We start from the raw sequence: 14,803 nt of genomic DNA, 5'->3' as shown, positions 1-14,803 counted from the left end.
TAACTGAATGAATGGTACTACAAAAGGGCCTGGAATATGTGTTATGTGTGTACTTGTATGATGACTTGTTATACAGTAGGTGTCATGGGTATGAGCAGCATGCATATGGAACGTATAAAGTCCACCCATGTTAATGGTTCTACAGATCCTTCTGCCCTCACATGACAGTTACCCAAATAATTGTCTATATAGAGAAATAGGCAGAAACAAATTCATGAACAACGAGGATTCATTTTGTGGCCAGGACAAAATGGTGCTACTCTCATCACAGCTAATGAAGAATAATAGACCCTTTTTCTAAACCATTACTGTTTCCATTAAAGTCTGTAACAAAGATAGTTGCCCCATGGTAAGGATTCTTTCTAAAGATCTCTCACTACTTCCTCTCCTTTTCTGACTATAATCAATACATGATATAAATCTAATTTATAGACAGGGGTCAGATTTTCGACTCCTCTGCCGTTTTTTTGAATTTTACCATGTTGACACCATTTTGAGGAACTTCTCACTACAAGGGGTTGATGGTGTATTATGTCTTATTTATTGTTACTTTTAGACTATACTCCATGCAATAATATATGGCAAACAAGAGTAATCCAGATCACCCTCTCGAAGCCAGTCTGCAGCACGGACTGGAATGGACCAGTTCCTGGGATACAAATAGAAATGCTCGGTAAAATCAGTATTCTATATTCCAAATGATCAGACAACAGGAGTAACATGTGACGCATTTCGGCTGTATACGCAGCCTTAGTCGTACGACTAAGGCTGCATAAGACACCCAAAACGTGTCACGTTACTCCTGTTGTCTGATCGTTTGGAATAAAGAATTCAGATTTTATCGAGAATTTCAGCACTGGGCATCCTTCTCTTGTTCTAATAAATAATATAATCCCATACCATAAATGGATGTATAAATTAGGCCACAGTCGTCTCACATGACCCTGTGATCTCCCAGTTGTTAGCTGGCAGCTCTTATAGTTCTGTAGCTGAGATCCTGACAAAAGTAAGTGCCCTGAAAGTAGCATGGAAACCCAGAGCTCTGTTAACTAATGAAGACATGGTAGGATGCTCACAATATAAAAACATAAAACTAAAAAAATAAATAAAAAAAAACATGATTAAGAATGAAAAGACAGAACACTGAATAAGAATGCAGGCTCTAAATGTGGAGAGTGCAACTTCATGTGTATGTCTTGCCAATATCAGTACAATGCAGGATACTGTGCCGTGTCTCTTACCTGACCACCTTGCAGTAATTGATGCTGATACAAAGAGAACCTGTCCTTGGCAGACTCCTCAGATGTTGGACTTAGGGGTTTAGGGTCCGACAAAGATCTCTGCATGGTTTTTATTGGACGGGGTAGGATCTGCTGTCGTTGTGCAGTTTCAGCTGTAAAGTGCTTTTGAGGGGTAACATGGGCTTTGTTCAGCCTTTCACTAGAAGCAAATGTAGACTCCAGTAATCTGTGAGGTGAAAGTGGTGACACTGGTGAATATAGTACTTGAGGAGACTTGGGGGGCTGTCGATTAACTAGCTGAGAAAGTGTGTCCGCTGGTAAATGTGACTGGTAACCAATTTCCAGAGGATCAGGCTTCTTCTTCTCAAATTTGGTGGCTCCTTGTTGTCTTGACATACTACTATCCAGTGGTCCAGAAGTTGCAGTCTGTATATTAGAGGTATAGGGGGTTATAGTTGTAGGGACACTGAGCTGGGGGACCACAATGCCATGTGACTGAGTTTCTGGTTCTGTCTGGCAGGCAAGACTTTCGCCTTTCCGAGTCTTCTCTGGAGCTGATATATACTTTACTATTTCTACTTTTGGATCTGGAGTGGTTATATGAATGGATGGTGAGACTCTCTGCAACTGGTCTGGTTCAGTCTGGACAGAGCAGTCACTAATGGTCTGAATCGCAATACTCGATGTTCCTTTAGAATCATGCTTGCTGTCAGAGCTGGAGTCAGAATGTCGAGAAAATCTGGATCTACGCCTGCGAGTTGGTTGTTCCCATTCTGCATTGTCTTCATCATCTGTCTGAACGCTGCAGTCCGTGCTTCTTTTTGTTCGCCGTCGACGTGATATATAAAACCTCTCTTCGCCATCCTCATCATCAGTCTGTACACTGCTATCTGTTATTTTCTTGACAATGTGCGGTTCGTGGTTGTCATCCATGTTGTAGGCATCCCTGAGACGTGGCATTGAGTTCCTTTTCTTTATTGTTCTATTTACTTCCCACTGCTCATCAGTTTGTAGTGACATCTCTGAGGCAGAGTTAGTAAGTGGCCTCTGAGGTCCTGGATAGCGTGGTTGCCCCTGAGCATCTGGTACAGTTGGAGCCATCACCATGAATGGCGGGTTTACAGGTGGCCAGTACTGCCCACTTTGAGTAAGGGTTCTTTGCATTTCAATGGCAATTTCTGATACTGTTTGGGGTGGAAGTCTCACTGTTTGATCACAAGCTGGAGGGATGGAAGTCTTTTGTCTCTTCTGTTCTTCCAGTTGCTGTTGAAGCTGTTGTTGCAGCTGTTGAATTTGCTCCAGTTGCAACCTTTGCTGTGCTAGCTGCTCCCGCTGCAAGTGAAACTGTGCTTGGCGTTCTTCTTGTTGTTGTTGAAGCACTTGGTGCTTTATTGACTGCAACTCTTGGAGCTCTCTCTGAACCAGCATCTGTTCCTTCTCTCTATGGCGCTGTAGTTCTAAACGTTCCCTTTCTAGTTCCTCATGTAATCGGAGTTGCCTCAGTGCCTCTAATTCTACTCTTTCTCTTTCTATCTGTAGCATGTGTTCCTGTTTTCTCTGCCTTTCTTCTTCTTTTTCTTTCTCCTCTTTTTCAGGTCCAGCTTTAAACACAATTGACTGGTTCTCAGCTACAGTCTTTTGCTGTGACTGATTACTCTCCTTAGAAGAACTCTGCACTCCTGAGGATACAGTTGGGACCTCTGCAGAAGCATCTGTGGTTGTTGTATCTGAACATATATGAGATGTTACCACAGAAGCTGAAGCTACTGTTGAAGCAGGTGGGAGAGATGATACTGTGGATGAACTAACTGTACATGTTGTTGTACTAGCTGAAAAAGTGCTGGCAGGTTTTCCCAAGTAAACAGGGGTATCAAATGTTGATGCTGAAGAAGCAGGTGGAAATCTATTCACTGCTGGATAACGGTATATTGTCTGGGGACCCAGCGGCATCCTTGGAGTGACAAGTGGCACCCTAGTAAGACTTGCTAGAGGAACAGCAGTGATGCTGCCAGTGGCATATGGCCTATACAAACCTCTGATCATTGGTCTTAGAACAGGAGCTGGTTGTGTGGTGATAGGAAGTGTAGAAGCTATGGGTGTATTGATAGTTGAATAAATCATGCCATCTGCTGCTCTCACAGTAGCTGCAGCTGGATACATCTGTCTGATAGATCGTGGGCCAGGTATATTATACTGTCCCAAGTTTCCAAAGCCTTGACGGGTTTCTGAAAAATGAGGCCCATACATTATGTTTTGCCTAACTCCTTGCTGATTTGATAAAATATTGTTCCCTGGCCCTGTACCAACTGAACTAGGCCCATACTGCATTAGATCTGGGCTGTTTGCATGCCGCCCCCCATACTGGTCCATAGAGTTAAGAGCAGCACACATTCTGCTGATTTCTCGAGCTGTTGTTGCACTGTATTGAGCAAGATTTGACTCTTGAAAGTTAGACAGATCTCTAGCAGAATATCTATAATCAGAGTATATATTGGACATTGAACTATATCGTCTAATGGGTAGTGAACTATTAAATAAATCTGTGGGCTGGCGTAGGTCAGTAAATGAACCATACTGCAATCCCTGACCTATGAAGTTTCCATCACTGAAGTTCATGCTGTAGGAGCTTTTCATTGTACTTAGATCCATTGCACTGTCTCCTCCTGGAACTTGATAAGGTTGATACAAACCAATGTTGGATAAATTAGTCTCTGACATGGATGAATGAAGCCTTCCTGGGAGACTATACGGGTAGAATTTCTGCTCATCATAAAAATTCTGGGCAGGTGCAGAAGGTGGGGGAGGTGGTGGCCCCATAGGTCTTGATTCTCTATATTGATAGTTTTCAGGAAGTTCTTGTTCTCTCTGTCCAAAATACTGTACCCCTTGTCTTACTGTCTGTGCAGCTTCCCCTGTGTTTTTGTCTGGTACATTGGAAGAATTATATGCACCAGCACAACTGCCACCAAAGGGGAACTTGTAGACTACATCACAGCACACTACTTGGCTTTCAGGTTTCATCCCTGTAAGATCAAGGGCATTTGGAGCCTGTTCTTCTGTCATGAGTTTTGTAACAGTGCCAGGCACCTTTTCATCCAGGTGTACCAACATGGAGTGAGGCTGGCTTCCTGCAATATTGATAGGAGGATGTGGAGCTTTAGACTCAGGCACATCCTTATACGCATCTGTAAAACCTATGCCTTGGCCCTGTTGGAATTGTCTGGGCATGGCACTAATGTTAGCAATGTTTTGTGCACTACCAGATTGAGATCCTATCTCTCGTTTAACCACAGACGTGACCTGACTAGAAAGGTTATATCTTGCAAATATGTCTTTCTGCAAGCCTCCTGTTTCTTCTGGTTTGTCATTACTTCCTCTCAATACCCCAGACTGAGCTGTCTGTTCAACGTGTTTGGCTTGTGTTAAGCACACTGCACCTCCTGTCCCTTGACCAAAATCTACCCTATTCTGATATGGATCTCCATAAACTATGTTTTTTTTTGGCTGTGACACAATCATGGAGGAAGCAACTGTTATACTAACAGTTGTTGCTGTGCCAAGAACAGCATGAGGTTGTTCTTGGGCATTCAAATTCACGATTAGGGGCTGGACAGCAGTAGACTGGCGTGCTGGAGATGGGTCCATTGTCAAGGAATATCGCCTGGAGTCAGTTGCTAATGACGTAAGATCCATTCCCTGATCAGTCAAAATGACTGGAGCAGTTTTCATAGCTGTTCTTAAATCAACTGCACTGCTGCTTGGTTTGGGGCCAGGCTCCACCCGTGATGTTCCAGGAATAGAAGATATTCTACACAGTGATATGTTTTCTGGTGGCAGAGAACCCCAGTTAAAAGTATTGCTGGAACCATCTACCATAGCTGTGGGCTGACTTTTAGAAGAAATCATGTGCATTCCTGAAGCTGGAGACCTTTCTATGACTGTGTGTGGCTTTGTGTAGCTAGACTGTATTTGTTCTTGCTGAGACTGTAAACTACTTACTGGTGTTTGACTGTAACTATGGAGTGTTTGCTGACGGTTTAATCTAGTTGGTGATGTGACTGGGGATGTAGAGGAACTGACACTTTTAGGTTTAGTTTGAATGGAGGTATCAGATGCTAGTGTTATAACCATAAATGGAGTTTCTTGAGAAGACTGCTGTCTAGACAGACGAGGTGACCTAGTGCGGTCTGGTGTCTGTGTTCCTTGAGCTACCATAGGAGATGTCAGTACGGAAGAGCTATCCAGCCGACGGATGTTCTGAGTCTGGGATGAAAACTCAGCAGTACTCCTGCTTCCAGCAGATATGTTAACTCTTGGCGATGAATGAGTTGGGCTTTGTGTAGGTGAGGTGGGAGAAAGGGGGGGACTTGTACTCTTGAAGAAAGAAATCACTTTTGATGTCAATGACACAGAATTTGCCCCACTGCTTTGCCCTTTATCTCTTGAGGCATTTAGTTCTGCAGCCATTCTATTGTTATATTGCTCTTCATTTGCACTATAGTCCATGCTTTCTCTAGACTGTCCATAGCTTCTGTGGGAAGTAGTCGCTCCCTCAGCACTCACACTAGGGGGGAATGATGTAGATGTTGAGGCAGTAGAAACTTTGCTGTAGTGATAAGCAGATGATATTGCTTTTGAACTAGGAACTGAGGATGAACTATGAAGTTTTGCCTGATCAAGTCCATCTTTAGAAAAGTGCTGTGTAACCCGGACATCTGGTATAACCCGTCCAGAGAGGCTTTCAGAAGAAGTAAATGACACTGGGGCAGAAAGCTGAGTTGGGCTTGTACCAGGGGTAAGTGGACCACTAACTTGTTTCAACATCTCATTGTAAGCATTCTCTGCATTTAAGAATTGCTTTTCAGCATAGGCATCCACTTTCTTGTCATCCTGTAAGTCAATAGATGATGACTGATGCATTCTTGAGATATTTTGAGAGGTTTGCAAAATTTCATCATAAACTGTTCCAGGTGCTGTCAACACCATGTGGAAGTCATTCTGAGAACCTGCACTTCTGTTGCTGTCATAGCCATAATCATCAATATATTGGTACTCATAGTTGTTCTGATTCTGGCTGCCAGCATAGTTAATCTGTTGATAGTTGTTTCCATATGTGATATTCTGCTGTGATTGTTGCTGTTTCTGGAAAAGTTCAGCCTTTCTCATCATTTCTTCATAAACCTCCTCAGCACTTTTTAGAGGTTTATTACCAGTGGAGGTGGTGGACGTTTTTTCTGTGGGAGAGTACAAAGACATAAATGATGGCAAGTTGTATTCACTCCCTGATTTATACAATTTAGAAGCAATCATTTCAAAACCTTCTGCTTCTGAATCAATAGAAGGGGAATACTCAGAACAAGAAGATCTATGCAGTTCCTCCATCTCTGCAGCTTGTCTCATTTCTTCTGTGGGTGATGCATCCTCAATGGGAGACAGATTGCTGGGTGGTGTCTTTGATCTCTCTCTTCTTCTTTGGGCTCTTAGTTCTTCTTTGTCTCTTTTTGTCTTGCGGGCTGTGCTTCTAATCCTTTGCTGTTCCACTTCTCTCATTTTTTCCTGTTCTCGTAAGAGTTCTTCTTCTTCCCGCAGTTCTTCTTCCTCTGAGGAATCTTCAATAGTGGGAAGTAAAGGACCATGTGATCTGTGGCGAGCTTTCCTCTGTTGCTTGACCTCTTCTAGACGCTGTCTGCGACTAGGACTGCTATCACTGTCTTCTTCAAGTGATGACAATGATGTAGGTGATGTTCCGCTTGTGTAGCTTGGAGTTGTTGCAGGTAATGTGGAAGAGTATTCTCCTCTGGATCGTTCCTCTGGTGACCCAGTTAGGCTTTCCATCTCTAACTCTGGCTCTCTATCTAAACTAATGTCTGCCTCCTGGTCAAGATCAATGTCTCTGTTATAGTTATTTGTGCTATTCAACTCAATAGTCTTAAATCTTCTGAGCCCTCCTTGAGTTGCAGATACATCCTCTTCCTCCTCTACATCTACATCTTTTCTACTGTCATCATACACATCACTGGAGTTATAAGCAAGAGACCTTTTTGATACAGATGTACCTTTGGCTTTCTCTGAGTCTGTTTTTTGTCCTTTTTTACTACTGCTGTATTTTACATGGTTATAATGTTGATCGTCATCTTCCAGATTGTCTTCTTCTGCACTCATTTCCAAAAGCTGTCTTCTCATAAACTCTTCATCTGAGAAGTTTCCCTTTTGTTGTCTTATTGGTAATGGAGAGAAACCTTCACTACTGTCTTCCACATAATCATGGCGCAGTTTGCTTCCAAAATCATCTGATGACTCGGTGCACTCCTTCTGATCCCTCTGATTTCCCCATTCCAAAGAATCCTCATCTTCTTCTAAGATATCTTCCAATTCTTCATCTGAATCAAAAGCCTCGGGAGTAATGGATAGTGACCTTGGCCTCTGCTTTTGTTTTTGATCTTCTCGTAAGCCATGAAACTTGTCAGCTTGGGAAGAACCTTTTGATTCCAGCAGTGGTCTAACAGAACTTTCCAATTTAGTAAGCTCGGAGGGGCTTGGTGGGCTGCGTTGAGATATACCTGTTGTATTTAATTTTTCTTCTTCTTGCTGCACCAGTCCTGCAATCTCACTTTGAGAGCTGGAAATTCCATCTGAGGAGTATCCCGTGTCACTTAGACTTTGAGGGCTGCGTGACAAATCATGCGAATAAGGCTTGCTTATATCCTGCAGAAAATAAAGAATATATAGTTAGTAAAGCATAGAGGCACAGACTAGCGTAGCTTACAGAATTGCTTGTATCCCTTTCTTTGTGACATTCCTTCTAAAACTTACCATAGTATTACATATGTAGTTCACTAACAAATTGTTGCTGTTGGGAACACTAGGCTACAGATCAAATATAAAGTCCTGATAGGTACAATACACCATTTAACTATACACTGCATCTTACAGTAGGTTTCAGTCTGAGATAATTCCACTTTTTTTTTTTGCTGATGTGGCATGCATGGGTTAGGCTCCATTTTGGTTTACAAATAAACAATGATGTGGTTCTTGAAGAGGAGTAAAGAAATCGGCAACTCACCATCTCAGCTGATATGATCTTCTTTATTGAAGCATACTCACGTCACAATATAACAGAGGAAGAGGGTAGTGGGGGGACAGTGATGAGCGACCGAGCTCCTGTTTTGCACGCTATACGTGCTTCCTCCGGCATAGCGTGCGAAACAGGAGCTCGGTCGCTCATCACTGTCCCCCCACTACCCTCTTCCTCTGTTATATTGTAACGTGAGTGTGCTTCAATAAAGAAGATCATATCAGCTGAGATGGTGAGTTGCCGATTTCTTTACTCCTTTTCAAGTGCTATATGAACATTATTTTTGTATCAGAGCACCACCAGCAGCACTCAGCTACACCGACATATACCCAACACGCAAGTTTCCTTAATAAACCCAGTGCCGTGCTAACTCTTAGTTCTTTAATGCAGCCTACATTACCTATGGATCCTCTGGCTGAGGATCAGGTGGTTGATCGTTGCAACTAATCATTTAATTATGCTACTAGTGCTGTAGGTTAGCCAGGTAAACTCATTAGACTCATAAATAAGTTGGTGTCAGTTCACACTGCAGTTTTCTTACTCAAAGTGCATTTTGTAGAGAAATATTGCCATGAGGTGAAAGTGATTTGACCTACAATCACAACTGAGGTGTTTTATGAAGATTTTATGTCTTTAGGCTGTGTTTACACATTGAAATTTAACTGCATTATTCACATATTTTAAAAACATCTTAGCTGTTTTTGCATCAATTTTCAAAAAACATGGTAAAAAATGACAAGTTTTTACCATATTTTACCAACTGCCATGATTTGAAGATAATCCCAGCAAAAACACAAAAAAGCAGCAAGTAATGCAATCTTTGATCGCAGCTTTAGATATATATCCTGACACCATAAAGATAGCATATGGAGCTTGGAAGGGTTCTAGGAGCTAGTAGGAGCAGAATTGGTACTTAATGTAATTCTGTAGTCCAAAGTAAGTCAGAAACCCGGTCTGACATCCTGTCACTTACATTAAGCACAGTTACTATTTTTTGAGGCAGACTGGTGATACCATGACCAAGTAAGAGTAATGAAACACACAAATTCAGCTGTGCAGAAATAAAACAAATGGCACTGAACAACTAGTCATAGTGAGTGTGCATGGTATGGACAAAAAAAAAATAAAAAAATCCGGATAACTTCTTTAAAGGGGTACTCCAGTGGAAAACTTTTTTTTCTTAAATCAACTGGTGCCAGAAAGTTAAACAGATTTGTAAATTACTTATATTTAAAAATCTTAATCCTTCCAGTACATATCAGCTGCTGTATGCTTCACCGGAACTTATTTTCTTGTTTAATTTCTTTTCTGTCTGACCACAGTGCTCTCTGCTGACACCTCTGTCCATTTTAGGAACTATCCAGAGCAGCATATGTTTGCTATGGGGAATTGTTGTTGGACAGTTTTTGACATGGACAGAGGTGTCAGCAGAGAGCACTGTGGTCGTGACATAAAAGAAATCCAAAAAGAAAATAATTTCCTCTGTAGTATACAGCCGCTAATAAGTACTGGAAGGATTAAGATTTTTTAATAAAAGTAATTTACAAATCTGTTTAAAGGGGTATTCCAGGCCAAAACTTTTTTATATATATCAACTGGCTCTGGAAAGTTAAACAGATTTGTAAATTACTTCTATTAAAAAATCCTAATCCTTCCAATAGTTATTAGCTTCTGAAGTTGAGTTGTTGTTTTCTGTCTAACTGCTCTCTGATGACTCACGTCCCGGGAGCTGTGCAGTTCCTATGGGGATATTCTCCCATCAATCACAGCTCCTGGGACGTGACATCATCATTGAGCAGTTAGACAGAAAACTTCAGAAGCTAATAACTATTGGAAAGATTAAGATTTTTTTTATAGAAGTAATTTACAAATCTGTTTAACTTTCCGGAGCCAGTTGATATATAAAAAAAAAGGTTTTGCCTGAAATACCCCTTTAACTTTCTGGAATCAGTTGATTTAAAAAAAAAAAAGTTTTCGATCGGAGTACCCCATTAAGGTTCGATCCTACCACATTTCTGGCCAATGGTAACACACAATCGTCTCGGTTTAGTTTTTGGTTATATAATGCTTATATAGTGCAGTATAGGCTATTATTATTATTAGCATGTGACATGCATGGGTTTGTAGCCATACTGGTTTGCAATTTCATCATAGAAATTATTTCCTAATGCTGCCTACATTTTCCATGTGTTCTCTGACTTTACAAAGAGAGGGTGTGGAGTTTTATCATTGCATCTGATCATTCAATCAGGCTGCTGGTTCTGGAGTTCACCTACGTGAACTTATAAGACTCATGAAGAGGTTGAGGTTAGTTCACTTATGCGCAGTTTTGATGCATCTTCATTATGACATTTTTCTAAATCACAGCAAAAATGTCACCTTTTACTGTGATTTTTTACTATACTTTTAAAAAAAAATCATGGTAAAAACAAGAAAAAACAAAAACCCCAATGTGTGAACACAGCTGCATGCAGGGGCGGACTGAATGGCCGGTCCGTTCTGACATATTCCGAGGGCCTGGGTGGGTAAAAAGACCGCCACTGCTACTGGGGTTCCAGGACACTTATCCTGGATCCCAAGGCAGGCTAAGGCTGCTTTCAGCTGTATGCACGGCTCATGAGCATACAGCTGTAAGCCTCTTTTCTGTGTTAGCTGCATCTGTGGCCTACACTGAAAGGAGATGTGACCTACACCCACGCAGTGCAGGTACTGATGACGTCACTCATCTGAGCCTGCACTGCGAAGGCTGAAGAACGTGGCCGGCAATAGAGCACATACCTGGGTGCCTAACTAACTGGCCCATATACATGGCTGCCTAACTACTAGGCCCAAATACCTGACTGCCTAACTACTTGGCCAACATACCTGGCTGCCTAACTACCTGGCCCTTATACCTGGCTGCCTAACAACCTGGCTCACATACCTGGCTGCCTAACTACCTGGCCTGCATACCTGGCTGCCGAACTACCTGGCCCACATATCTAGCTAAGTAACTACCTAACTACATAACTAACTACCTAGCAAGCTACCTGGATACCTACATACCTAATTACATACCTACCTACAAACCTGGCTACCTAACTACCTAGCTAGCTACCAGGATACCTACATACCTAATTACATACTTACCTACATACCTGGCTACCTAACTACCTGTCTACCTACTTGCCTGTCCTTTTCTGTGCAGTACACGAAGGAGGGCATTATAACAGTTTGGGGGCCTATAGATGGGGAGATTGTGTAGTGATAGCACTGGAAAAATGCTAAATCTAACATCTTTGTCCTGCAGATGTTAAGAGATGAGTTTTGGATGGAAGGGGTCATCATGGCGGTCTGATCTGACGGAGAAGAAAAGGGAAGAAGATGCTGCCGATCAGAAAAGACATCTGTGAGTTCCCTAGATATAACTGTAATCACTTATATGGTGTATATATCCTGTGTACAGATGGTATCTACCGCTTTATGATCCTAAATAAAATCACTTATAAAGGTATTCAGATCCTGTGTACAGCTGGTATCTACCTCTATATGGTCCTGTTTATAATCACTTATATGATAAAGAGATCCTGTGTACAGCTAGTATCTACCACTGTAGGGGCACGGTATAGGGAAATACTGGTCTGTGTATAGTAGTACAGTAGTTTATTCAGTACAGTATGGTGGTATTATGCAGTTATTGTGTGGCGGTATATATTTCCTCCTTGTATATTGGTATTATTGGTCAAGAAAAATTATCTTACCTACATTAACATGTTTTCTATAATTTTATTTTATTTTGTGTGTAGGGGTGGGGCATGAGGAGGTATTTGGGTTGTATAGGGGTGTGACAGAGGTGTGGCCAGGGGCGGAGTCGCGTAGGGGCCTTGCTTCCCTAGCCACAGGGGAGGTGTAAAATTACTATATATTGTGAAACTACAGGGTGGGCCATTTATATGGATACATCTTAATAAAATGGGAATGGTTGGTGATATTATCTTCCTGTTTGTGGCACATTAGTATATGTGAGGGGGGAAACTTTTCAAGATGGGTGGTGACTATGGCGGCCATTTTGAAGTCGGCCATTTTGAATCCAACTTTTGTTTTTTCAATAGGAAGAGGGTCATGTGACACATCAAACCTATTGGCAATTTCAAAAGAAAAACAATGATGTGCTTGGCTTTAACGTTACTTTATTCTTTCATGAGGTATTTACAAGTTTCTGACCACTTATAAAATGTGTTCAATGTGCTGCCCATTGTGTTGGATTGTCAATGCAACCCTCTTGTCCCACTCGTCACACACTGATAGCAACACTGCAGGAGAAATGCTAGCACAGGCATCCAGTATCCGTAGTTTCAGGTGTTGCACATCTCGTATCTCCACAGCATAGACAATTGCCTTCAGATGACCCCAAAGATAAAAGTCTAAGGGGGTCAGATCGGGAGACCTTGGGAGCCATTGAACTGGCCCACAATGACCAATCCACTTTCAAGGAAACTGTTCATCTAGGAATGCTCGCACCTGACACCCATAATGTGGTGGTGCACCATCTTGCTGGAAAAACTCAGGGAACGTACCAGCTTCAGTGCATAAAGAGGGAAACACATAATCATGTAGCAATTTCGCATATCCAGTGGCCTTGAGGTTTCAATTGATAAAGAATGGCCCCACTATCTTTGTACCCCATATACCACACCATACCATCAATGTTTGTGTTCCAACAGTCTTGGAGGGATCTATCCAATGTGGGTTAGTGTCAGACGAATAGCGGTGGTTTTGTTTGTTAACTTCACCATTCACATAAAAGTTTGCCTCATCATTGAACAAAATCTTCTGCGTAAACTGAGCGTCCTGTTCCAATTTTTGTTTTGCCCATTCTGCAGCACCTGAAACTACGGATACTGGAAGCCTGTGCTAGCCTTTCTCCTGCGGTGTTGCTATCAGTGTGTGAAGAGTGGGAGAAGAGAGTTGCATTGACAATCCAACACAATGGGCAGCACATTGAACACATTTTATAAGTGGTCAGAAACTTTGTAATAACTCATGAAAGAATAAAGTTACATTAACACCAAGCACATCATTGTTTTTCTTGTGAAACTCCAAATAAGTTTGATGTGTCACATGACCCTCTTCCTATTGAAAAAACTAAAGTTGAATTCAAAATGGCCGAAATTTACAAGTTTAGTGCAGAAGAGCCTGCACACAGCTATAACCTCTCAGCTTATGAAGGAACCATGGAAAAAATAACAAATTATATTGCTAAAATTTCAGGGGGAGTGCCTTTAAAACTTCACTTTTAATGGTATGTATTAACCTCTTAACGACTCAGCCCATTTTGGCCTTAAGGACTCAGACAATTTCATTTTAACGTTTTCATTTTTTCCTCCTCGCCTTCTAAAAATCATAACTCTTTTATATTTTCATCCACAGACTAGTATGAGGGCTTGTTTTTTGCGCGACCAGTTGTCCTTTGTAATGACATAACTCATTATATCATAAAATGTATGGCGCAACCAAAAAACACTATTTTTGTGGGGAAATTAAAAAGAAAAACGCAATTTTGCTAATTTTGGAAGGTTTCGTTTTCACGCCGTACAATTTATGGTAAAGATGACGTGTGTTCTTTATTCTGAGGGTCAATATGATTAAAATGATACCCATTATTACGTACTTTTATATTACTGTTGCGCTTAAAAAAAATCACAAACTTTTTAACCAAATTAGTACGTTTATAATCCCTTTATTTTGATGACCTCTAACTTTTTTATTTTTCCGTATAAGCGGCGGTATGGGGGCTCATTTTTTGCGCCATGATCTGTACTTTTTTTAATACCAAATTTGCATATAAAAAACTTTTAATACATTTTTTATAATTATTTTTTTAATAAAATGTATTAAAAAAGTAGGAATTTTGGACTTTTTTTTTTTTTTCGTTCACGCCGTTCACTGTACGGGATCATTAACATTTTATTTTAATAGTTCGGACATTTACGCACGCGGCGATACCAAATATGTCTATAAAAAATGTTTTTTACGCTTTTTGGGGGTAAAATAGGAAAAACAGACGTTTTACTTTTTTATTGGGGGAGGGGATTTTTCACTTTTTTTTTTACTTTTACTTTTACATTTTTTTACATTTTTTTTTACACTTGAATAGTCCCCATAGGGGACTATTCATAGCAATACCATGATTGCTAATACTGATCTGTTCTATGTATAGGACATAGAACAGATCAGTATTATCGGTCATCTTCTGCTCTGGTCTGCTCGATCACAGACCAGAGCAGGAGACGTCGGGAGCCGGACGGAGGAAGGAGAGGGGACCTCCGTGCGGCGTTATGAATGATCGGATCCCCGCAGCAGCTCTGCGGGCGATCCGATCATTCATTCAAATCGCGCACTGCCGCAGATGCCGGGATCTGTATTGATCCCGGCACCTGAGGGGTTAATGGCGGACGCCCACGAGATCGTGGGCGTCGGCCATTGCCGGCGGGTCCCTGGCTGCGAT

General features: G+C 41.4%; 1 protein-coding gene across 3 annotated transcripts in view; it reads right to left on the bottom strand.

The window, feature by feature from the left end:
- Positions 1-14,803, bottom strand: part of BSN (bassoon presynaptic cytomatrix protein) — a 277,532-nt gene that overhangs the window by 101,332 nt on the left and 161,397 nt on the right. For all 3 annotated transcript variants that reach the window (XM_056525257.1, XM_056525259.1, XM_056525260.1), the window contains one exon: positions 1,242-7,946. In XM_056525257.1, the coding sequence (XP_056381232.1) occupies positions 1,242-7,946 (6,705 nt within the window). The remainder of the gene's footprint in view (positions 1-1,241; positions 7,947-14,803) is intronic.

Source organism: Hyla sarda, chromosome 6 (genome assembly GCF_029499605.1).
Source record: "Hyla sarda isolate aHylSar1 chromosome 6, aHylSar1.hap1, whole genome shotgun sequence".
Taxonomy (NCBI): Eukaryota; Metazoa; Chordata; class Amphibia; order Anura; family Hylidae; genus Hyla; species Hyla sarda.
The sequence above is the reverse complement of the archived record's forward strand: the minus strand, read 5'-3'. Positions and strand labels throughout refer to the sequence as shown.